The sequence below is a fragment of the Cynocephalus volans genome, chromosome 5 (assembly GCF_027409185.1).
Source record: "Cynocephalus volans isolate mCynVol1 chromosome 5, mCynVol1.pri, whole genome shotgun sequence".
NCBI classification, from domain to species: domain Eukaryota; kingdom Metazoa; phylum Chordata; class Mammalia; order Dermoptera; family Cynocephalidae; genus Cynocephalus; species Cynocephalus volans.
Genome location: NC_084464.1, coordinates 133060615 through 133085593, shown reverse-complemented (window position 1 = coordinate 133085593; position 24979 = coordinate 133060615). Strand labels below are relative to the sequence as shown.

The 24979-nt window shown below is 39.5% G+C and overlaps 3 protein-coding genes across 3 annotated transcripts; all 3 read right to left on the bottom strand.

The window, feature by feature from the left end:
* Positions 1–1224: 1224 nt before the first annotated feature.
* Positions 1225–2253, bottom strand: LOC134378525 (trace amine-associated receptor 8-like). Its single transcript, XM_063097719.1, has one exon. It carries the CDS (start codon positions 2251–2253, stop codon positions 1225–1227), a length of 1029 nt encoding a protein of 342 aa, XP_062953789.1.
* An 11573-nt stretch (positions 2254–13826) lies between these two features.
* On the bottom strand, positions 13827–14855 carry LOC134378608 (trace amine-associated receptor 8-like). The gene has a single exon (XM_063097903.1). It carries the CDS (start codon positions 14853–14855, stop codon positions 13827–13829), a length of 1029 nt encoding a protein of 342 aa, XP_062953973.1.
* Positions 14856–23350: 8495 nt separating this feature from the next.
* Positions 23351–24397, bottom strand: TAAR9 (trace amine associated receptor 9). The gene has a single exon (XM_063097718.1). The coding sequence runs from the start codon at positions 24395–24397 to the stop codon at positions 23351–23353; it is 1047 nt and encodes a 348-aa protein (XP_062953788.1).
* Between the last annotated feature and the right edge of the window lie 582 nt (positions 24398–24979).

Sequence of the window (24979 nt, the reverse complement as noted above, 5' to 3'; positions counted from 1 at the left end):
TGTTATTATTACTATTCTATCTTTCTTTCTACAATACTCTTTTTAATACATTTTTTTTTCAGTATTAGCACAGAATTTTTGATCCCTAGACATTCTGGAGAATTGAAATACACCCTATTTTTAGGTGAGAAAAACTGCTGAGAAAAAAAGTGAAACTGAAGTACACATTATTTTCAGGTTATAAAGCTGGTGTACAAATGTCAACTGCTAGTGATAATTGACAATTCTTTTGCAGAGTTTCCATTTGCTAATGATCATTTTGCCAGTGTTTCTGTGATAGATTTTTTCACTTGCAAAATTTCTGGGCAGTACCTGTGGTTTCTACTTGATCCCAAGACTGGATTACTGGACCCACAATATTGCAAATGAACATTCTGGGATTCTGCCCAGCCATTAAGCAGGACAGGCTCAACTGCTGCCCACAAAACTCCTGGGAGGTGCAAAGGTTAAAGGAACGGGGAGGAATAGTCGCAGAAGAAAGGCAAATCAACAGACCCTCGGGTAGTCTCATCACACCTGGACTCCGTCTGTTATGGGCTGAGTTGTGTCACCAAATTTCATATGTTGAAGCCCTAACCCCCAGGACTCCAATCTGAAAAGATGTAAGCTAAAATGAAGTGTTCAGGGTGGGCCCTAATCCAATATGACTCATGCCCTTATGAGAAGATTAGGACACAACACACTCAGAGAAAGAGAATGTGAGGACATGGAAAGAAGACAGACACCTGCAAGCCAAGCAGAGAGGTCCCAAAAGAACCCAAGCTTTGATCTTGGACTTTTAGCCTCTAGAGCCATGAAAAAATAAGTTTCTGCTTTTTTAAGCCACATTGTCTGTGGTACGTTGTTATGACAGCCCTAGCAAACTACTACAGTGCTGAAAAAGACAAAGAAAGAATGAATATTTGAAGATAAATGAGAATTGAGCATAAAAGAGGATGATTAGGGATTTCACATGAAGAATGAGATTCAGAATTCAGTGAACTGGAAGAAACAAGAGCATGTGAAAAGGACATGTACAAAAATTGAGATGGGTGATATATGTAAACCTTTATATCATTTATTACTTATTGCAATAAATATCTTTACAATGGTTTAATGGTTTAAACTTCCTATAATTTCTTTCCTGGATGACTTGAAAAATAATATATTTCCCCAATTTTGAAAATTCTTTTCATTTCTTCTATTTTGAAAATGTTCTCAATTTTCTCAACTGAGTGCTAATACTTATTCTGAAAATAAACTAATGGTTGATGAACTATCCTTTAAAACTTCCCCACTTAAAATAAGTTTTATGGCTTTTCTAAACCAAGGATAAAATAAGGCATAAATCAAAGGATTCATGGCTGAGTTATAGTAAGTACTCCAGCAGCAAATTTCATAGATATAGGTAGGGGTTATGAAGCCCATAAAAGCATCAATTAATGCATCAATAGTATACGGTAACCACGAAATCATAAATGCTATCACTGTGACCCCCAGGGTTTTAGCAGCTTTTCTCTCTCTCTTGGCCACTCTGGCTTTGTAACTCTGGGAGGATGATTCTGCTTTGCTGCTAGTACTTTCCATTTTTATAGCTTGTTGTTTAGCTACAAGAAAAATCTTACTGTAAAGAATTATCATAACAAGGGTAGGAATGAGGAACAACAGAAAATTAATCAAAACCCAGTCTTGATTCACAACAATCTGACATCCTCCTACACAGTTGAGGGCACTAGATAATTCCTCCAGCCCATCATCATAGGCACCTGTGTAGAACACGGCACTGCTGTACACCAGGGGCAGGATCCAGGAGACGCTGATGCAAATTCCTGACACACGCACCGTGAACTTGGTAGGATAGACCAGAGGGTCTGTAACAGCGATGTACCTGTCGACGGAGATGAAGCACAGGTGGAAGAGAGAAGAATAACAAAATGCCGCATCAAAGCAGGTGTGAAAGGTACAAAATTTGTCTCCAAAGTACCAGCAGCTCTCCACGGACCTGACCATGCTGAAGGGCATCACGGTCACACCCACCAAAAAGTCAGCACAGGCCAGAGAGGCGATGAGAAGATTGGCTGGAGAGTGCAGCTGCCTGAAATGAAGAACTGAAGTCATCACCAAGAGGTTTCCCAATACGGCCAGTAAAGACCCCAAGCCAAAGGCTGTGTACAGAATCACCCGAAACCCAGGCGAGTAGGGGGTTTTAATACAAGATCCATTCACATTCTCATAGCACAGCTGCACAACGGGGTGGGAAAAATTGCTGTTCATGGTTCTGCAGTTAGGTGCTTGCTGGGTTTCTGCCCTTCCTTGTGTGAGGGAGTAATAATTTTGAATTCTGAAAATTAAAAAGAAAAATTCAAAGTGCATATCAAAGCAACTGCTTTTAACTAGTGCCTTTTATTATATCCCTTTTCCATTTTATTTACAAAGCAATAATAGAAATTAGAAACTCAGAAAATCATTGTGTCTTTAAGCACTAATTATTTCTGTAACTGTGTCTAAACCTCATAGTTAACTACAGGCAAATCTAAGATGAATTTCCATCAGCCTAGAAATCACATTGCCTGAAAATTAAAGAAGTTTAATTTAAATACCTGTTTCTTTACACCTGCGAAGCTCTTCCTTGCAAAGGGTGATTACGTATAATATAATTACATATTTGAGAAGTCACCTTTTAATAGGCTTCCACCTCCTAGAACGTTTTAGGAAGCCAGCCAATCCATTTCACACATTATATATTCCTCATAAGGAATCCCTACAGTGTAAGGTGTGAATCATGAAAGGAAACCTACTTCTGATAATTATAATCAATGAGTTCTTCTACAAAACTTTTTTTTGGTTTTATGATACTTTGTAGAAACACTTGTGATTTTCACGTTTAAAAGATGTCAAGTTCAACTGGCCTGGTTTGGCATAGCCCAGTATTTGGAAATAATGTGACCTATTCCCTATATATAAGACGGCCTACATAATTTGCAGGGTCCAACACAATCTACAAATGTAGGGATCCATGTTCAAAAATATGAAAAAAAATATATCATTAAGGTACTGAAATATACAATTGTGTTAGTCTGTTTTCTGTTGCTTAAAGCATAATACCTGAAACTGGATAATGTACAAAGAAAATGAAACTTTTTCCTTAAAGTTTGGAGGCTGGGAACGTAAAGGTCCAGGGTACACTTCAGGTGAGGGCGTTTTTCTCGGTGGTGACTGTACAGGGTCCGGTGGCAACAGGGTATCACATGGAGAGAGAATGGCCTGAGCTTCTCTCTTGCTCTCCTTCTAAATCCAACAAACAGCCTGTGACAACGCATTACACCAAGAATGGATTGATCCATTCAAGAGGACACAGTCCTCATGATCAAATTCTCTCTCAAAGATCACCTTTCAATACCATAATAAATTTTCTCACCATCTTAACACTGTTACAATGGGGTAACAAGTTTCCAATATATGAACTTTTTGGGAACATAATCAACCCATAGCAATAGCTTTTCCTTCCTTTTATGGTCTCTCTTGACTTGTCATGGTGTTTGATATTTGCTGTGTAATGTCCCACCCCCTTGGGAATTGAGATATTCACAGGGTAAGTGAAAAGTCTCACAGGTGTCTGTATACCCTGCCCTCTGACTCAGCACATGTGACCCAACCACTGCCAGGATCCCACTCCTGCCAGCCCCTGAACCTATATGCCTTGGCCAGCGCAGGGGTGAGGAAGCTGAGCCAGTCATCTGCCCTTCTCAGGGTCTGCCACCTCACCCAAAGGCAGAAAGGCAACCCCCAAGGGATTACAACCTCCACACCGAGAAGCACTCAATAGCTGGATAGGGGGCAACAAGAGGCTTGGCCTGGACAATAGCACATCGGATGTTCTGTGGCCCTACCAGCCAGGGCTGGGTACAACAGTCTATGCTTAGCCCTGAGACTGCAGAGGGTGCATCTGACCACAACTCTCCACACTCTGCATATGGTCCTCTGCCAGGATGAGAAGGGGTTGGCAGTGATCACCGGTTAGGGTGACCAGGAGGTTGGATGGGGCCCAAGGTGCTTGAGGGTAGGGTAGCAGGTGGCTGAGACCTTCTCAGAGAGGAGAGGAAGTGGCATAATGCAGGACCACAGGCGATTCGAGGTTCCAAGCCATAGGTGCATGCTCCATTGTCCCTATGGGCTTTACTTAACAAGACACAGATTCAAAGATAAAATTATTAAGAAATTTGGGCTGGCCGGTTTGCTCAGTTGGTTAGAATGTGGTGTTGATAACTTCAAGGTCCAGGGTTCGATCCCTGTGACTGGCCAGCTGCCAAAAAAAGATTATTATGAAAATCAATACAACAAGTACAGACATTAAATCCCAGTAGGAGGGCTCTGTGTCGCTGCACCAATCACAAACCCATGAAACAATCCTACCTATTTCATTTCAGAGAATCAATTATCTCGTTGAAATAGCAGCCTAGCAATGAAACAATACCCCATGTGGAAGAGTACTGGCACAACCTAGGCAGTGTGGGAGCTGAGGGCCAGGCGGGAGAGTGTGGGAGCTGAGGGCCAGGCAGTTCTGACAACACCAGCATTTCCTGACACAGGGCTTTGTCCCCCCAACATTAACAGAGGGAATTAGAGAGGGAGATTAAGGACTGAAGCTCCATAAAAGGATTTCAGGTCCAGGAAAAATAGACACCTTTATCCTAGGAAGCACCTACCACGTAGGAGGTGATAAAGACTTTTTCCCTCCACAATAGTATACTCAGGACTTGAAAATAGAAATACATAAAAGTGGAGGAGCATATATTACAGGTGTGACATGAAACAGCCATTCAGTAGATCATCTACCAAACTCTTCTTGGCAATGCTGTCTTTCCTTCTCTTTACATTTTCAAAAAGAACTTGATCTCACCCTCCTCTTATTCAGTAACCTTGCGTCCATATTTTATGAAAATATAAGTGAGCAATTTAGACACTGATAGGATATAGGGGTTTAGGCATGACAGATGCGGGAGTCAAGGGTGATTCCCAGGTTTTTAACTTTCTAACAGGACAGGTTCAGCAATAAGAGAAAGAGTAGATTTGAGAGCAAAAGATGATGGCTGAGGTTTATACTAGTCAGAGGAACATGTTACTGGAGTTCTTCAGAAGGTGGTTTGGCTGATAAGTCTTCAGTTCAGGAAAGAAATTGTGCCAGAGACAGTCATTTGGGATTCCTCACTTTCTGGTGTTTTTGAAACCATAGGAGTAAATGTGATTGCCCTGTGCACACCTGTCAGAGTGCCTAGGTTGTGCCAGTACTCAGTAAGTGTTTGTTGACTGGATTAGAGTTTGCGCAGTGAAAATAGAAGGAACTGGAAGAATACCAACTTCAAACTTACGCCTGCAAAAGAAAGAGTAGGCAGAAATAGAGATGGAAGAACAGGAAAAAGTAGTCCCATAGGCCCAAGGGATGAAAAAGGTTCACAAAGGAGGGTACAGCCAAGAGCATCAAATGTTGCAGATGTGGCAAGTTAAATAGAAACTGGGAATTGCTTGTTGGCATTAACAGCTAGAATGCTGACGAGCATGACTGGACTTCTTCTACTGAAACGCTGTAGACAGACCTGGATTGCAGTGGCTTGAGAATGAGTGGGGATTAGAGAAGGCCAGTGAGATCATGAATGACTGATGCTTCTCAACTCTAAAGAGGAAGAGAGAAACAAAGCAGACAGCAAGAGATGTCGATTCAGAGAACATGTATGTTGCCATTTTCTTCTATTTTATTTTATTTATTTGTTCTTGTATTCTGGGTTGTCAAAGAAAAAGCGATGGATGTGAGATCAAAGATTGAGCTCTAACTGGAGAAGTTTCACTGCCAAGCAGAATCCAATTAAGCACAGATCCAGGCTTCGGGAGATTGGGTTCAATCGAATAGAAATGGCAGTTTCTTAAAACCAAAGAGCCATGAGCTACCTCTGTCCTATGTAAGGAAAGTAAAGTCTCTGGTTGTTGCTGATTGGCTAGTGGTATCTGGGCTCATCAGTTAGGTAAGCACTGGATCTGCCTGAGGCATCTGTAGTCATATGTGGGACACCTGTCTGGGAGTTATGGCATTGTGCTAGTTTCTTATTGCTGCTGTAATGAATTACTGTGAATTTAGTGTCTTCATGCAATACAAAGTTATTATCTCACAGTCTTACATGACTGGAGCTCTGAAAGTTAGAAATTCGAAATGGGTTTCACTGGACTAAAATCAAGGTTCCAGCAATTCTGCATACCTGTGGAGGCTCTCAGAGAGAGTCTGTTTCCTGCCTTCTACTCCTTGTCATTCCTTTGATTGTTGTCCCTTCCTCCATCCACAAAACCAGCAGCATAGTGTCTTCAAATCTCTCTCTGACTATGACATTGATTATACTCTCTCCCTCTTACATTTTTAATGACTCATGTGATTACACTGAGCCAACTTGAATAATCCAGGCTATTCTCTCATCTCAAGATCATTAATTTGAGACTTCTCAGAAAGATGGCAGAATCGACGGTCCCCAGTGTCACCGTTTCCCACAATCAATCAATTTACAACTACTAAAAAGCAAGGACTGCCAAGCTGGGGCCACTAGAGCTCAGGGGAAGAGGAAGAGAGACCTACGGAGTTCATGAAGGCGGGAGAAGCCACGATGAGAGAAAGAAAGGACCGCTCTGACCATTTCGAGCCCTGGCTACTTCAAGGTTGAAACTGGTGAACACACGAAGCAAGAGCTGGCAGAAGCCACAACTGTGCACTTTATATGAAATTGCTTGGAGGCGGCAGGGGAGAAGAGGGCCTTGGTGAACCACAGGCCAGCAAGACCAACGACAGTGTTCCCATGGACCCATGTAGGAGCGAGGGTCATAGACAACAGAAAAAAGAAGCCACTCAGAGGCCACTGAGTCATCACAAGGGCCATCGCATGGCCCATCCCATGAAAGGAGTTTGGAGTCTGGGGTATGGGGGAGATGGGACCACCAGGGGAACATTGGGGCACAGAATGGACAGCTGGTCTGCCCTCCCATCAGCACAGGACCACTCAGTGGAGACTTGTCAGGGATACAGAACTGCACGGAATGTAGTTTGTTGAGAAGACTCAGGCCCAGACCAGAGTTTCCACACAACCGAGGTGTACCAGACCTCACAAGACTTAGAAGTGCTTACAAAGACAATGTTTTTAACCTGACATGCACAAAAAGCCTTCCCCAGAGAATCAGCAGCAAAGTAGCAATTTAGCTCAACCACAGAGCTCAAGTGACAGTTCCCACAGGAAATTTCCCCATTTAGAAGTAACCAAATGTTTTAGTCCGTTTCCCTTGCTTATAATAAAATACTGGGAACTGGGCAATTTATAAAGAAAATGAAATTTATTGTTTACAGTTTCTGAGGCTGGGATGTCCAAAGTCCATCTGCTGGTGGTGACAGTGACCCAGGGGTCTCACATTGCAAGATGGTGGAAGCAGAGAGAGAGACAGAGTCTCCTTTTAAAGCACTCAGAACCACACCCCTGACCACCATTTTTAATCTGTTCACTGCTTCACAGACCTACAATCTAATCACCTCTTCAAGCTCCACCTTACAATTAATAATAGAATTTCCCACCCTCTTAATAGTCACAGAGGGGGCTAAGTTTCTAATACATAAAACTTGGGGGACACAATTCAAGCTTCAATGAGTTTTGGGGGAACATAATTCAGTCCACTACAACAAATCAGTTCCAGTGCAGAGTTTAAGTGGTGAGAATAGCAAATAATCCAACACAGAACTGAAAGAAAAAACAAAAACCCCACAGATCAGAGCCAAAGTTCTGATATTAACCAGTAAAGGTCGGACACCACTAAAAAACACCTATAAAACCTAGAAGAATCAGAAGCCCCCATGGCTCCCAAGCCTGGATGGGGGTAGCCAAGGGCCTGAGCCACGTCCCCTGATGTCCTGTGTCTAGCAAACAGTGACCACCAGGCTGCCACCAGAAGCACCCCAGGCTCCCAAGTGGAAGCGATGTGACACGAAGGGCCTCAGCCATGACCCCCCACGACCACATCCAGCCCAGCAGCAACCACTGAGCCACCACCAGGAATGCCCAAGTTTCTCTAGCTGAGGCAGTGGGTGGCCGAGGGCCTCAGCCACACTCCCCCTAAGTCTGCATCCAGCCAGCCATGACCAAGCCATCCCCAGAAGGCCCCTGGGCTCCCCTGTTGGAATGAGGGTGGTGCCATGGGTCTCGACCACACCCCTCCCTCCCTCCTTTATCTTCCCCCATCCCTTCCCCCTTCCCATTCCGCTCTCCCCCTCCAACTGCTCTGATAACAACATCATAGAATGTTAAAAAAAATAATTAATTAAAATAAAATTTTAAAAATAAATAAAGGAAACACATTAAGACTATTAATTTAATCACATCTGCAAAGTCCCTTTTGCCACATCAGGTAACATATTCACAGCTTCCTGGATTAGGATGTGGACATATTCTGTGGCATTTTTCTTCCTATCACAAGCATCCACTTGCTTCAACTTCCAACATAACCTGCGGTCTGTGGATGATGGTGGCCTGCAGCTCCTGCTGCTTCTGTGATATGCCTGTGTCCAGACTGTGGTGTCTGTCAGACACAGAGTCAGAAGTCAGAAAAGTTAGAAAGAAGACCCCTCCTTGTCAGGAGAGAAGCTGGAAAACAAAACCTCCAAGTTCTTACCCTTTAAGACCAAAGACCTAGTTCAAGTAAAAAAGTAAAGATTAGAAAATATATGCATATCCCAATGAATGGAAATCATCATGTTGAAGGGATACCTGCACTCCCATGTTCATCACAGATCTATTTACAATAGCCAAGCTATGAAACTATCCTAAATTTCCATTGATGGATGACTGGATAAGGAAAATGTGGTATATTTATACAATGGAATACCACTCAGCCATAAAAAAGAACGAAATTCTGCCATTCCCAGCAACATGAATGAGCTTGGAGGAAAATTATGTTAAGTGAAATAAGCCAGACACAGAAAAAGACATACCACATGTCCTCACTCGTAAGTTAGAGCTAAAAAATAAATAAAAAAGAAAGAAAGATACAACAGACAATAATATATGTTGAGCTTTCAAAAGGAGACAACAGAACTGAGGTTACCAGAGGTGAGAAAGGGGCAGGGGAGTGGGTTAGAGAGAAACTGGTAAAGGGTCACGAATGATTATGTTTTTTAATGATGACTATAGTAACTACCCCAATTTGATCATCATGTATTCTACACAGGTATTGATATTCAACTCTGTACCCCACAGATACATTAAAAATTATATTCCAATATAAAAAATTTTTAATTAAAAATTTTTTAAAAAGAAAATACACACAATCAGATAAAACAAGTGTTACTTCGTCTACCTCTCCTTCTCAGGCAAGATAAACATTTAGTTAGGATTTTCAGTCAAGATGACTCAATCAGTTCATTTATCAATCCTTATGGTCTAAATATATGGAAAGGACAGAGATAAAAAAGAAAACAAGATAGAGTACAATTCATAAATAAGATCATCTTCTCAGTGTGCAAGAAAAGAAATAAACACAACGTGAGCAGAGCTGAAAATGAGGACCGATGGGTTTCCAGGTCCAGAAGCAGAAGTGGAACCCAGGGATTTGACTCCTTTAAAGGGATCTAAAAGTGCCCCAGGCAGAGGCTCACTGCTTCCAGGCAGGGGCAGAGTGTGGCTCCTCACTGCACAGCACACATGAAAGGGTGCTGAAGCAACGTGACTGCCCCAGTTCCACCTAGGACCTGTGTTTTAGAAAGCTGTTAGCCTAGGGAGATTTAAAAACATAGACATACACTCAAAACCAGGCACTGGGCTGAACTGCCTGTTAAATCAAAAACTTGGCTTGAGAAAGCCTCCATCCTTTCATACTTGAGCTCTAAGTGACAAACTGCAACCTCAATTCATGCGTAAACAAATTGAGAGCCAAACTTAGTGGTGCAGTTCTGTACCCATAGCTCGTCTCAGCCAATTGAAGCAGTCACTGTTCTGAACCTCACTTCTAGAGCTTGCCCGTGGCTTACTTGGGAGAGTATGGTGCTGACAACACCAAGGCCACAGGTTCGGATCCCTATATAGGGATGGCTGGTTAGCTCACTTGGGAGAGCGTGGTGCTGACAACACTGTCAGGGGTTAAGACCCCCTTACCGGTCATCTTTATTAAAAAAAAAAAAAAAAAGGTAGGGTGTGGTGCTGAACATCACTTCCGTTTTCCACACATCACTTCCCTTTTTCTGTTTGTAAATCTTGACCAACCATGCCAAGCAGCAGTAGAATCCCTCAGCATCTGTCCTGACTGTAGGGGCTGCCAGATTTTCAAACTGTTTCTTTTTTCTTTATTTTCTTGCTCAATTAAACTTTGCTAAATTTAATTTGTCTGCATTTTTTCTTTTTTCATGCCCAATGGCTGATTTTCTGGATCAGTGACTTTCCCATATTACAGTGGAACAGGACCCCAAAGCATCATTGAAGAGCATGATTATGCTTGGGGGACCTTCAAGGCTGGAAAGAGACAACTAAATGTGTATTTTGGGTCAGGGAGAATAAAAGAAAAATGAAAACAAAAACTAAATAAACCCATCCATTCAAAATAAGAAAGCAGAGCAAAAATACCAAGCACAGGAAGAAATACAATGCTAAAGTACAGGCAATAAAATCAACAGACAAAACATGAAACATTCCAAAAGAAATTTAGTTGTATGGAATAGTTTTATAAAGACAACTATAACTTCTTTGGTGATGTTTCTATTCAAATCTTTTGTTCAAATACAGATTCCTTGGCCTACAGTGATTGGGAGGTCTCAGATGGAAGAAGGAAATCTGTGTTTCTAATGAGCCCCTACAGGTATTTTCAGGTGCTAAAAACAGCAGATGACATTATAGGAAGTATTTCTTTACTTCTTTTGTGTTTCCTGTCAGAACATCTAACTCAGTCCAAAATGATACATTTGCTTTATAGTATATAATTATTGCAATTATTTCTTTATATTATTTAATTATTGCAATTGTTTCTTTAATGTTTCTCTTAGGTTGGCTGAACTTAAGACAAGCTTCCTCCTGGCTCTAGGTCCCAGACCTCTCTCTTTTTAGAGCATTTACTTTAGAAAAATTCTAAAGGTTCCTTTTAACTGCAAATCCTTTTAAAACTTCTTGCCAGTTTTACAACCCAGGAATGTCTTCCTCAAGGACCTGGGAGCCAACCTTTTGAAATGTAATCATCAAGGAAGATAGTGGCCCATCTCCCAGTTTCTGTAGGAGGGTAGGAGCCTAACTTTGAAGAGTGCCTTACTCCAAATTGGAAGACTACCCAACCTCCTCCTGTTCTTAAAAACTCTCCAGCCCTTTGATTCAGTGTAGCTGAGTTCACACTGAATTCTGGCCTTTCTCCCTTATTGTAATGGTCTTGAATACACGTCTTTAACTTGGTGAAATTTTTTGGATGACATAATACAAATATAGCACAGTGTTCATCAGTTATTCTAGTTAATTATTAATTACTAGAAACTTTCTTGATTGATTGTTACCATGCTACTAATCTATTCATTGCCTTCCAATTTGCCATGGTCAATCCTCCATTTATGGATATTAATTCTACTGTCAAAAAATGGTTTCCACACTCCTACCTACTTATGCGAGTCCAAACATACATGAAGACTCATCAAAAGTCCTTTCTACTGAAAAAATAGTTTCCTCTACGTCCTTTTTTAATCCCTCTGCCCATGGGACCACATGTGGCTGAGAAGACAATGTTATAGGAAAGACTAGCACCAAGTACCTGCCGTGTAATGGTACTTGATGCTCTGCTCACAGGACTTACCATCTCTGACAATTTTCTGTCCCTCATTAATATAACTTAAAATGTGTTGTCCATATTACTCTCAAAATTATGTACTTGAGGAAAATACTCGTAATACATTTTATTATTTTTAGCCATTCCTGACACAGGTACTTATGCATAATTAATGCACTAAATTTGTTTGAAAAAAATTAAATACCTCATTGGAAACCAATGAGAAAAAATTATTTTAATCATTTTAGTCAGTGACTCCACAGATAAATATGAGAATAAAGAAAAAAAAATTTAAACCTCACTACTCCAATACAATCTTCTTTTATTATACAAAATACTCCAGATATGCACTCCAAAATGATTTTTCTTGTATCAGCAATATAAAATTATCTGAAGATCAAAATGTGAAATTACAGCATGTATTGTGTATATTCTTTTTTCCATTGTTGTTGTTGTTGGCAGCTGGACACTAACAGGGATTGAAACCTGGACCTTGGTGTTATCAACACTACACTTTAACCAACTGAGTAACTGACCAGCAAAATATTCTTTATTTTGTTTTTTGTTTTTGTTTTGCTTTAATATGTTATTATTATTATTATTATTGTCAAAACATACTTGATTGTACTTATCTGTGGGGTACAGAGTGGAACAGTATGTGATGCTCAAATCAGGATAATTAGTATATGGAACTTTATAAAATGCAATCATTTTTCGTGACCCTTTATGAATTCTTCCCTAACCCCTACCTCCCCTTTCCACTTTCCCACTTGTGGGTAACCTCAGTTCTGTTCTCTCCTTTTGAAAGTTCAACATGTTATTATTACTATTCTATCTTTCTTTCTACAATACTCTTTTTAATACATTTTTTTTTCAGTATTAGCACAGAATTTTTGATCCCTAGACATTCTGGAGAATTGAAATACACCCTATTTTTAGGTGAGAAAAACTGCTGAGAAAAAAAGTGAAACTGAAGTACACATTATTTTCAGGTTATAAAGCTGGTGTACAAATGTCAACTGCTAGTGATAATTGACAATTCTTTTGCAGAGTTTCCATTTGCTAATGATCATTTTGCCAGTGTTTCTGTGATAGATTTTTTCACTTGCAAAATTTCTGGGCAGTACCTGTGGTTTCTACTTGATCCCAAGACTGGATTACTGGACCCACAATATTGCAAATGAACATTCTGGGATTCTGCCCAGCCATTAAGCAGGACAGGCTCAACTGCTGCCCACAAAACTCCTGGGAGGTGCAAAGGTTAAAGGAACGGGGAGGAATAGTCGCAGAAGAAAGGCAAATCAACAGACCCTCGGGTAGTCTCATCACACCTGGACTCCGTCTGTTATGGGCTGAGTTGTGTCACCAAATTTCATATGTTGAAGCCCTAACCCCCAGGACTCCAATCTGAAAAGATGTAAATTAAAATGAAGTATTCAGGGTGGGCCCTAATCCAATATGACTCATGCCCTTATGAGAAGATTAGGACACAACACACTCAGAGAAAGAGAATGTGAGGACATGGAAAGAAGACAGACACCTGCAAGCCAAGCAGAGAGGTCCCAAAAGAACCCAAGCTTTGATCTTGGACTTTTAGCCTCTAGAGCCATGAAAAAATAAGTTTCTGTTTTTTTAAGCCACATTGTCTGTGGTACGTTGTTATGACAGCCCTAGCAAACTACTACAGTGCTGAAAAAGACAAAGAAAGAATGAATATTTGAAGATAAATGAGAATTGAGCATAAAAGAGGATGATTAGGGATTTCACATGAAGAATGAGATTCAGAATTCAGTGAACTGGAAGAAACAAGAGCATGTGAAAAGGACATGTACAAAAATTGAGATGGGTGATATATGTAAACCTTTATATCATTTATTACTTATTGCAATAAATATCTTTACAATGGTTTAATGGTTTAAACTTCCTATAATTTCTTTCCTGGATGACTTGAAAAATAATATATTTCCCCAATTTTGAAAATTCTTTTCATTTCTTCTATTTTGAAAATGTTCTCAATTTTCTCAACTGAGTGCTAATACTTATTCTGAAAATAAACTAATGGTTGATGAACTATCCTTTAAAACTTCCCCACTTAAAATAAGTTTTATGGATTTTCTAAACCAAGGATAAAATAAGGCATAAATCAAAGGATTCATGGCTGAGTTATAGTAAGTACTCCAGCAGCAAATTTCATAGATATAGGTAGGGGTTATGAAGCCCATAAAAGCATCAATTAATGCATCAATAGTATACGGTAACCACGAAATCATAAATGCTATCACTGTGACCCCCAGGGTTTTAGCAGCTTTTCTCTCTCTCTTGGCCACTCTGGCTTTGTAACTCTGGGAGGATGATTCTGCTTTGCTGCTAGTACTTTCCATTTTTATAGCTTGTTGTTTAGCTACAAGAAAAATCTTACTGTAAAGAATTATCATAACAAGGGTAGGAATGAGGAACAACAGAAAATTAATCAAAACCCAGTCTTGATTCACAACAATCTGACATCCTCCTACACAGTTGAGGGCACTAGATAATTCCTCCAGCCCATCATCATAGGCACCTGTGTAGAACACGGCACTGCTGTACACCAGGGGCAGGATCCAGGAGACGCTGATGCAAATTCCTGACACACGCACCGTGAACTTGGTAGGATAGACCAGAGGGTCTGTAACAGCGATGTACCTGTCGACGGAGATGAAGCACAGGTGGAAGAGAGAAGAATAACAAAATGCCGCATCAAAGCAGGTGTGAAAGGTACAAAATTTGTCTCCAAAGTACCAGCAGCTCTCCACGGACCTGACCATGCTGAAGGGCATCACGGTCACACCCACCAAAAAGTCAGCACAGGCCAGAGAGGCGATGAGAAGATTGGCTGGAGAGTGCAGCTGCCTGAAATGAAGAACTGAAGTCATCACCAAGAGGTTTCCCAATACCGCCAGTAAAGACCCCAAGCCAAAGGCTGTGTACAGAATCACCCGAAACCCAGGCGAGTAGGGGGTTTTAATACAAGATCCATTCACATTCTCATAGCACAGCTGCACAACGGGGTGGGAAAAATTGCTGTTCATGGTTCTGCAGTTAGGTGCTTGCTGGATTTCTGCCCTTCCTTGTGTGAGGGAGTAATAATTTTGAATTCTGGAAATTAAAAAGAAAAATTCAAAGTGCATATCAAAGCAACTGCTTTTAAATATTGCATCATATTATATCCTGTTATATTTCAGTTATTAAAAATTAAAAGAAATTTTAAAATTGAGAAACTCATTCTGTCTTTAATCACATAGTTATTTTTGTAACTATGTCTGAACCTCATAGTTTCCCCCCAGCAAAACTAACATGAATTTTCATGGCCCAGAAATCACATTACCTGAGTAACTGAAAAAGTTTAATTTAAATACCTGGTTCTTTACACCTGCGAAGCTCTTCCTTGCAAAGGGAGATTATATATAATATAATTACATATTTGAGAAGTCACCTTTTAATAGGCTTCTACCTCCTAGAATATTTTAGGAAGCCAGCCAATCCATTTCACACATAATATATTCCTCGTAAGGAATCCCTACAGTGTAAGGTGTGAATCATGAAAGGAAACCTACTTCTGATAATTATAATTAATGAGTTCTTCTCCAAGACTCTTTTTGGTGCTATGATACTTTGTAGAAACACTTAGGATTTTCATAACCAAAAGATGTCAAGTTCAACTGGCCTGGTTTGGCATAGCCCAGTATTTGGTAATAATGTAACCTATTCCCTATTTACAAGACTGCCTACATAATTTGCAGGGCCCATCACAAACTACAAATGCAGTGACACATGTTCAAAAATATGAAAAAAAATAATCTTTAAGGTACTGAAGTATATAATTGTGTTAGTTTGTTTTCTGTTGTTTATAACAGAATACCTGAAATTGGAGGTTGGGAAGGTAAAGGTCCAGGGAACACATTTGATGAAGGCCTTCTTCTTGGTGGTGATTCTGACAAGGTCCAGTGCAACCCGGGCATCACATGGTGAGAAAATAGCCAGAGCAAGAGATTTAACCTTCTCCCTTGCTCTCCTTCTAAAGCCACCAGAAGAACCATGCCCAGGAGCAGCTCATGGCTCACTTGGGAGAATGTGGTGCTGATAACACCAAGGCTACGTGTTTGGATCCCTATGTAAGGATGGCCGGTTACCTCAATGGGGAGAGCGTGGTGCTGACCACACCAAGCCAAGGGTTAAGATCCCCTTACCGGTCATCTAATAAAAAAAAATTTTAAAAAAAGAACCTCGCCCGTGATAACTCATTACTTCATGTTCGAATTGATCCGTTCATGAAGGCACAGTCCCCGTGATCCACTCCCCTCTCAAAGACCCCACCTTTCAAATACCATCATAGGATTTCCCTCCGTCCTAACACTGTTACAACGGGGGTGAAGTTTCCAGTATATGAACATGTGAGCAATACACTTCAACCATAGCAACTGCTTTTTCCTTTCTTTTATGGTCTCTCTTGACCTGTCATGGTGTTTGATATTTGCTATGTAATGTCCTACACCCTTGGGTACAGAGATACTCACAGGGCAAGTGATGATCCTCACAGGTGTCTGTCTACCCTGCCCTGTGACTCAGCACATGTGGCCCAACCACTGCCAGGTTCCCCCTCCTGCTAGCCCATGAATGTATATGCCTTGGCCAGTATGGGGGTGAGGAAGCTGCGTCGGGCATCTTTCCTTCTCACGTTCCGCCACCTCACCCAAAAGCAGACAAGTGACCCTCAAGGAATTGCAACCTCCACACTGAGAAGCACTTGATACTTGAATTGGTGGCAAAAAGAGGCTTGGTCCGGCCAAGTAGTCCACTGAACTTTCTATGGCCCTACCAGCCGAGGCTGGGGACATCAAAGTCCTGAGACTACAGAGGGTGCACCTGACCATAACATTCCCCATACTGGATACAGTCCTCTTCCAAGATGGGAAGAGGTTGGCAGTGGTCACTGGTTGGGGTGACCAGGAGGTTGGATATGGCCCAAGGTGCCTGACGGTAGAGGAGCAGGTGGCTGAGACCCCTTCCCAGAGAGCAGGGGAAGTGGCATAATGCAGGACCACAGGCGATTCGAGGTTCCAAGCCACAGGTGCATGCTCCATTGTCCCTGTGGGCTTTACTTAACAAGACACAGATTCAAAAATAAAATTATTAAGAAATTTGGGTTGGCCAGTTAGCTCAGTTGGTTAGAGTATGATGTTGATAACTTCAAGGTCCAGGGTTTGATCCTTGTTTCTGGCCAACTACCAAAAAAAAATTATTATGAAATTCAAGGTAGCAAGTACAAACATTAAATCCCAGTAGCAGGGCTCTGTGTCACTGCACCAGTCCTGAGCCTATGAAACAATCTTGCCTATTTCACTTCAGATAATTAAATTATCTCTTTGCAATAGCAGCTCAGCAATGAAACAAAGAATACCCCATGTGGAGGTAACTGCAAACTGCCAGATAGAGGGTGTGGGAGCTGAGGGCCAGGCAGTTCTGACAACACCAGCATTTCCTGACACAGGGTTTTGCCCTTCCAATAATAACAGGAATTAGGGAGGGAGATTAAGGACTGAAGCTCCAGAAAAGGATTTCAGGTATGGGAATAATAGATGCCTTTGTCCTATGAAGCACCTACCATGTAGGTGGTGATAAGGATTTCTTCCCTCTCTAGTAGTATATTCCGAACTTGAAGTAGAAATACATAAAAGTGGAAGAACATATATTAAAGGTGTGACATGAAACAGCCATTCAATAGATCATTTACCAAACTCTTGGCAATGCTGTCTTTCTTTCTCATTACATTTTCAAACCTAACTTGATCTCACCCTGCTCTTATTCAGTAACCTTGCCTCCCTATTTTATGAAAATATGAATAAACAATTTAAATACTGCCAGGATGTAGGGGTTTAGGGCATGACATAGGTGGAAGTCAAGGGTGATTCCCAGGTTTTTAATTGCTAACAAGACAGGTTCAGCATATATGATAAAGAGTAGATTTGGGAGGAAAAGATGATGGCTGAGATTTGGACTAGTTGGAGAAACATGAAACTGGAATTCTTCAGTAGGTGGTTTGGCTGATAAGTCTTCAGTTCAGGAAACAATTTGTGCCAGAGATAGTCATTTGGGATTCCTCACTTTCTGGTGTTTTTGAAACCATAGGAGTAAATGTGATTGCCCTGTGTGCACCTGCCAGAGTGCCTATGATGTACCAGTACTCAGTAAGTATTTGTTGACTGGATTAGAGCTTGCACAGTGAAAATAGAAGGAACTGGAGGAATACAAACTTCAAATTTATGCCTGCAAAGGAAAAAGTAGGCAGAAATGAGTCAGTACATACGTGAAGAAGAGGTTTGCTCTAATGAGAAGCTCAGTGAGATCAGTGAGTGTAGATCGCTGAAGCACAAACAACCTCCACTTACAGCCTCACCAGATAATGGAGAGGGTCAGCTTTTGAATCACCATGGAATGTGTGGACACCTCCGTAACCAGAGCCTGTCTCCTTCTGAGAAATAATTTGTTTGTACCTGGGCTTGATGCTCCCCAGTCTCTTACACTTCATTGTACATGATAACCTATGCCCCTTACAAGAGGATGAACTGGAGGGGACTTGGGATGTCAATATAAGACCTCTGTGAAAATGATACACTTGCTTTATATTATATAATCATTGTCATTGACCAGGAAAGTTTTAATATTCCTCTCAGCTTGACTAAACTTAAGACAGGCTTATTCCTGACTCTAGGTCTCTGACCTCCCTTTTTTAGAGCCAATCTTTTGAAATGAACTCATCAAGGATGATAGTGGCCCATCTCCCAGTTTCTGTAGGAGAGTACGAGCCTAACTTAGGAGGGTGCCTTACTCTAAACTGGAAGACTACCCAACCTCCTCCTGTTTAGCTCTTAAAATTCAGCCCTTTGATTCACTGTGGTTGAGTTCAAACTGAGTTCTGGCCTCTCTCCCCTACTGTAATGGTCTTGAATAAAGTCTTCCTTGTCTTTAACTTTGGTGTAATTTTTTGCCATGACATAATAAAAATATAGTACAGTGTTCATCAGTTGACTATTGCCTGTAATAAACACCACAAATTCTCAATCGCACATGACATTAAGCACTTATTTCTCAAACACCTGAGGTTGAGCTGGGATGACTCTAGGCTGTCGCAGCTGGGAAAGGGGAGGAGGAAACTGGTTAATGCTGAAGTGATGCTTCATGTATCTCCATCCTTCTCAGATCTGCAGGCTACCAGGGCATGTTCTGCATGTGCTGGCAGAGCTTCAAGAGTGAGCAGGAAAAGAAAACAAAAACAAAAACAAGAGGTCTTCTTAAGACCTTGACTCAGAACCAGCACGCTGTCCCTTCTGATCTCACTCTGCTCACGTGGGCAGAACTGGAAAGTTACATAACAAAGGGCATAATTACAGGGAGAGGAGAGTAATTCAAAACTTAAATTGATTACCTAGAGTTCTAAGGAGTATTTTTTTCTTAGCACTGTGTGGAAGCAAGTGATGAATGTTGCTCATTCTGCTTGCCACCTCCAGAAAAGGTGTCACACTGTCAGATTCTGCTCAGTTTGGGCAACCTCAGAAGGGACTCAGTGAGGCTGCTTGTGGTCTAAGTCTACCGGCCCAAGAGCACTGGCCATCCCTGGTCCCTTCTGTTGGTCCTGAGTACTGAGTAGATCAGTATCTCCAGGCATGCATGTAACCCATTTGCAGCATATTATTATGTCAATTAATGTGGCTCTTTCAACAGAACCCTGCAGCTCTTCCTGAGGTCTAATTTCTAATTATAAATAACATCTTTTCCCGCACTATGTACAACAAGCAAGTGGCCCTTTGGGTTAACAGGCTTAATTATGTGATTTCAGAGAATCAGTCTTATAAAGGAATGTTTTAAAATGTCTCAGATAGAACAGTCTTATAAAATTCTTCCTGCTGAAAACTTTTATAAAATATGAAAGAAACAATATTTCTGTAGTAGTGGTTTATTTATTGACTCTTTGGTCTCCAAAATATACAGATTTGTTTTACATCAAGGTCATTATCACTTAAAATCTCAATGTGAATGTTTCATTGTCATCTCTATTTTATAGGTAAGTAACTAAAATATACAAAGTGTAAGTGACTTAACCAAGGTTGCAGATGATGGAGATGGGATTCCCCAGGCAGCCTGATGCTAGAACACCATTCTGGACATTTATATTGTATACAGCATTTGGAAATAAAAGAAGGGGCATGTTTTCAAAAATAAACTTCACACTAACAATCCTTACAGTAAATTTCTGAGGTCTCATTTATTCCCATTTCAGGTAAGGAAACTCAATATTAAGCAAGTTTACATGTTCTAATACTTTTTCTCACTAGATATAAAATTACCTTTTAGTGATTGGGTTAGATAAACCCTGTCAACAGGCTAAAGTTGAGCTTCTCCTAAACACTGATTATCATTAAACATTTTCTATTTTAGAAAACCAAATAAAGAAGGTGGCAGTTTTTTTCAAATATAAAAGACTAATAAACCATTATTTGATGGGTAGAAATAAAGAAGAATTGATCATTCATTTGCTTAAAAATATCTTTAGGGACTTAATAAGAGCAAGGCACTATGCTAGGTGTTAAAGTAATGTGGAAAAAGATTTACCAGCAAATGAAACAACATAGCAATTTAGTATTGTCAGTGAACATCAAATTACTTGATTTATAAAGTATAGGAATATATCTATCTAAAGGTGGAAAATATCCAAAGTTTATTGCTAATGTGCTGTAACAGACTTGGTTTTAAAATATAGTAAACAGAATAAATTTCCTGTGTGTTGAAGGACATATATGTTGCCTTTAATGCTCAGTTCAATATAATTTGATTTTTAAATTAATATTACTAGTATGTTTCTACTTTTTTTCAAATACAAATGCAATGCTGAAATGCCATTCTTAAAGACTGACTTTTAAGTAGGTTGCAATGTGTCATAAATGAAAAGTGAAAACATAAATCAAGGGCATCACAGGTGAAGAAAAATAAACATAGCATCTTAAAAGGTTGCAACCCCATAAGGAGTTCATGAAATCTATTTAAGTGTCAATTACAACATCAGTAATAAGTGAAGAAACTCTGTCATAGTAATACCCAGTTACTCTAATAGCTCCCTGAGAGGACCTAGGTGCTAATGATGGTCTATTCTAGTCTTTATAATTCATTATTGATGAACTATTCACAGTCCTGCCACTAAATAATTGTAAAGTTGCTCTAATCCCAACCAACACTAAGGCAAACTATAGCAATTTTTCTGTAATTTTCTATGTCTGATTACTCCATTTCAATGTTCTTTTTAAAAAAGGAAAAAATACACAGGGCTTCATATAACATAGTAGTTGCCCTTTTCGTATCAACTAATTGAGAAAACTACATGTGGACAAAATCTATTATGAATTCAGCAATGCTTTTAAATAAATATGTATTTTATTCATAAAAATAAACATGTATTTTTAATGATGGTACATCTATGTGAGAGACATAGTGTTTACATAGCTATCACCTGAGCATAAGTGAATTAATTCCTTCTTTGCAGTAGTTCTTCAGCTTTCCACTTGGTTGAAGGAGACAATTTGGAAACCCAAGCTCATGAGCATTAAGAGACCAAGTTCAGCAATATGTTCCAAGGGCAGATTTTACTCTGCAGACAGTCTTGCAGAATGAAGCCTGCTTCCCTTCTCAGCATGCCTTGTTCCAAATATATTCGTGGCTCTGCAGCCACTTGGTAGGCAGCTGGCAGAGAAGTTTATAGTTTATTTGTATAAATAAATGAGGTGTAAAAGAGAGGAGTGGTGCTGCATTAATAGTCTAGTTAGTTTTGGGGAAAATAAACAAGTTCTTTTTGATCAAAAGACTTCCTTTATGAAGGTCTATAGAAAGAGCAGAAATATAAAGAAAGAGTAGATTGGAAGTGTAGTCTCCACTTACCGATAAGATTATACACAAGTAAAAAGAGTAGTATTTATTTTTAAAGTCCCACAAATTGTTTTCCTTATGTTTCATGAGTGTCAGTAAAATTTTGCTCTTGCAATTGAGTGAAGGAACACATTTCTATGATGATATTACCAACTTACAAGCTTTGAGCTGCTTCTTAAGGAATGAGAATAAGGGACCTTAATTACGATTATTTGAAAGGTGGTTAATAAACCTGTTCTTGACATTATGGTCTGAACCACTAACAGGTATAATGCTATAAAAACCTGCATATTCCTTTTGTCCTCTTTAACCTTTAACCTTTTTTATTCCACATACTCTCAGCTCTATTTGAAAGGTATTAACACACAAATATGAAACAGCTTAATCTTGTATAAAGTATTTCCAAACTGGTTTATCTATAAAATATATAACATGTAATGTTTATGTGTCTCTGTATTTGCAGTTACATAAAGTTGTACTTTACTTAGTTACCTTTTCTTTTCATTTCATAAAACAAGCCTGTTACAGAACAGTCTGTGAAAATCAGTTACCTAAACAAAGATTTAAGGCAGTGATTCAAAGACTTAAGAAGGTGAACCACCCCATTATTAGCTTTTTCAAATTTTTAGTATATTTTGAAAACCTCAACATATATTTTTAATTAAAGTGAATTAAAATTCATGTTGACTGAGAAATGTATATCAGATGAGAAAACTACAGCTATTCCTAGAGTGTATAATACTAGTTTGGATATTTGCTATTTTGAAACAATCCTTGGTTATATTTGGATCACTCAGTTTTATATTTCCGATGCCAAATGAGATCTTACAAAGTAAGGTCTCAAACGTGAAAAAATGTTCATTTGAATTGGCCTTTAAAATAAAATTTTTATTTTATTTCAAATTACTAAAAAAGTACAGAAACCATCTTTTTGTTCACAATAATAAATTCTTCAATCTATGCCCACAATAATAAATTGTCTCCCAAAGTAAGATGTAGTGTGTAACCACATAATCACTAAACATGTTCTTTGTGAACACAGTCTCTAAAATGCAGAGGATGAACTGACAGGGTTCTGAAAATACAAGAGCTCAAGTGTTTTCCAGATGATCTTCAATCACTAGGAAGTTCTAATCACAACTCTGTAAATTTCTTTCAGATTCAAAAAAGTTTCAAGAGTTTATAATCTTGTGTTTACTTCTCAAACAAGATATAAAGAAGATTTTTTTCTCCCCAAAGGATTTAGCTGGCGCTCCCCACCCCTACCCCCCATGTATATTTTATACAACTGAATACTGTGAGTGTGGGAGAAACTACAATGCTTCAATTATTTGAAGAAACAAGTAGGAATTTCACAGTAGAAGGTAGAAAATCAGAAAAACATGAAAGAACACTAAATGGGAAGGAATCAGTAAATCGTATTCATCTACCACTAAGTTCCAAAAAAAAAAAATGCCAAAATACGTGAAGATGACAAATGCTTTATAACAACTATTGAATGGAATGTCCTCCTACTTGGCAAGTGATTTCACTTGCCTCTCTAGATCCAAATGTGTATTTTTGCACTTGACTTTAATTCCAAGTTAGTTTTGAAGTCCTTGCAGTAATCTTTTTAATCTGTATCTGCTTCTTCAGAAAATAAATTTGTTGTCGACGAATCACTCCGTAAGACTTTGCCACTTACAATAAGTTTTATTGCCTTCCGAAACCATGGGTAAAAGAAAGCATATATCAAGGGGTTCATTGCAGAATTATAATAAACACACCACACTAAAATCTCATAAACATAAGGAGGAGTTATAAAATTCATATAAGCATCAATCACTGCATCAATAATGTATGGTAGCCAAGACACAAGAAATGCTGCCATAGCAATGCCCAATGTTTTTGCTGCCTTTCTTTCTCTTTTTGCTACTCTTTCCTTGTAACTTTCTGAGGAGGCCTGAGCTTGGCTGGCTATGCTTTCTATCTTCCTAGCTTGATGCTTAGCCACCAAAAATATCTTACCATATATAAACACCATGGCAACAGTGGGTACAAAGAACAGAAGAAAACAAAGTAGAACCCACTTTTGATTCAATGGAGCCTGACAGCCTCCTACACAGGTGAGAGCAACCACTAATTCCTCAATTCCTTCCTCATTGGCCCCAGTGTAAAAGATGGAAAAGCTGTATGTGACAGAAAACAACCAAGAGAGAACAATGCATATTCCTGAAACCGATCTAGTAAACTTGGTTGGATAGGTCAGAGGATCAGTAACAGCAATATATCTATCAACAGAAATGCAGCATAAATGAAATAAAGAAGCAAAACAGAAGGAAGTATCGAAACACGTATGAAATTTACAATAACTCTCCCCGAAGTACCAGCAGCTCTCCACAGACCTCACTGTGCTGAAGGGCATCACAGTGACTCCCACCAAGAAGTCTGCACAGGCGAGGGATGCGATTAGAAAGTTTGTAGGTGTGTGCAGTTGTTTGAAGTGAAGGATAGCAATGATGACCAGTAAGTTTCCAAACACTGCCAGGACGGCCCCCAAACCAAGGACAGCATACAGGATTGCTCGAGGACCTGGCGAGTAAGGGGTTTTAATGCAAGATCCGTTCACGTTCTCATAACAGAGCTCCACAGCTGCAGTTTGAGAGGAATGGTTCACCATTGCCTTCTTGTGTGAATTATTTTAAAACAAGAAGGAGATGTCAATTTCAAAGTCTTCTGGGAGGGAAAAAAATCTCCAGTTAAAATAAGATTTGGTGATTTTTCTACCTTTTAATTTTTTTTTCATATGAACTATAACCTCAATCTTTCCAAAAAGTATTTCCATGTTTTTAATATCTTCAGAGTGAGAACATGTTGCAGAAAGCCATTAATAATATAGTAAAATATATTACTAAATAATTAACTGGCAATACATTTAGTCTGATGATACATATTATAGAATGTAATTTACCAATCTTTAGAAAAATGCTTTTTTGTGTGTTACTTTACCTTTTGAAAATCCCATCTGTAACCACCTGAGTTGAGAAATAGGCTACCAAAGGCTGAGTTTTATTTACTTACTTGAATCTCCCCTGAGTAGCTGCTTCAGCAGTAATAACAAACTATAGTTCATTTTTTTAAGGAAGAAATAAATTACATCTCCTTCCAATTATAACCTCAAAATCCCTGTAGTATAGAGTGTGAAGACTGAGGAAAAGTTTACTCATAATAGTTTCAAACTTACTTTGGGAATACATTTCCT

Bases quoted from the DNA above. Each gene is read 5' to 3' on its own strand.
- LOC134378525 (XM_063097719.1), bottom strand. From the start codon at position 2,253: ATGAACAGCAATTTTTCCCACCCCGTTGTGCAGCTGTGCTATGAGAAT.
- LOC134378608 (XM_063097903.1), bottom strand. From the start codon at position 14,855: ATGAACAGCAATTTTTCCCACCCCGTTGTGCAGCTGTGCTATGAGAAT.
- TAAR9 (XM_063097718.1), bottom strand. From the start codon at position 24,397: ATGGTGAACCATTCCTCTCAAACTGCAGCTGTGGAGCTCTGTTATGAG.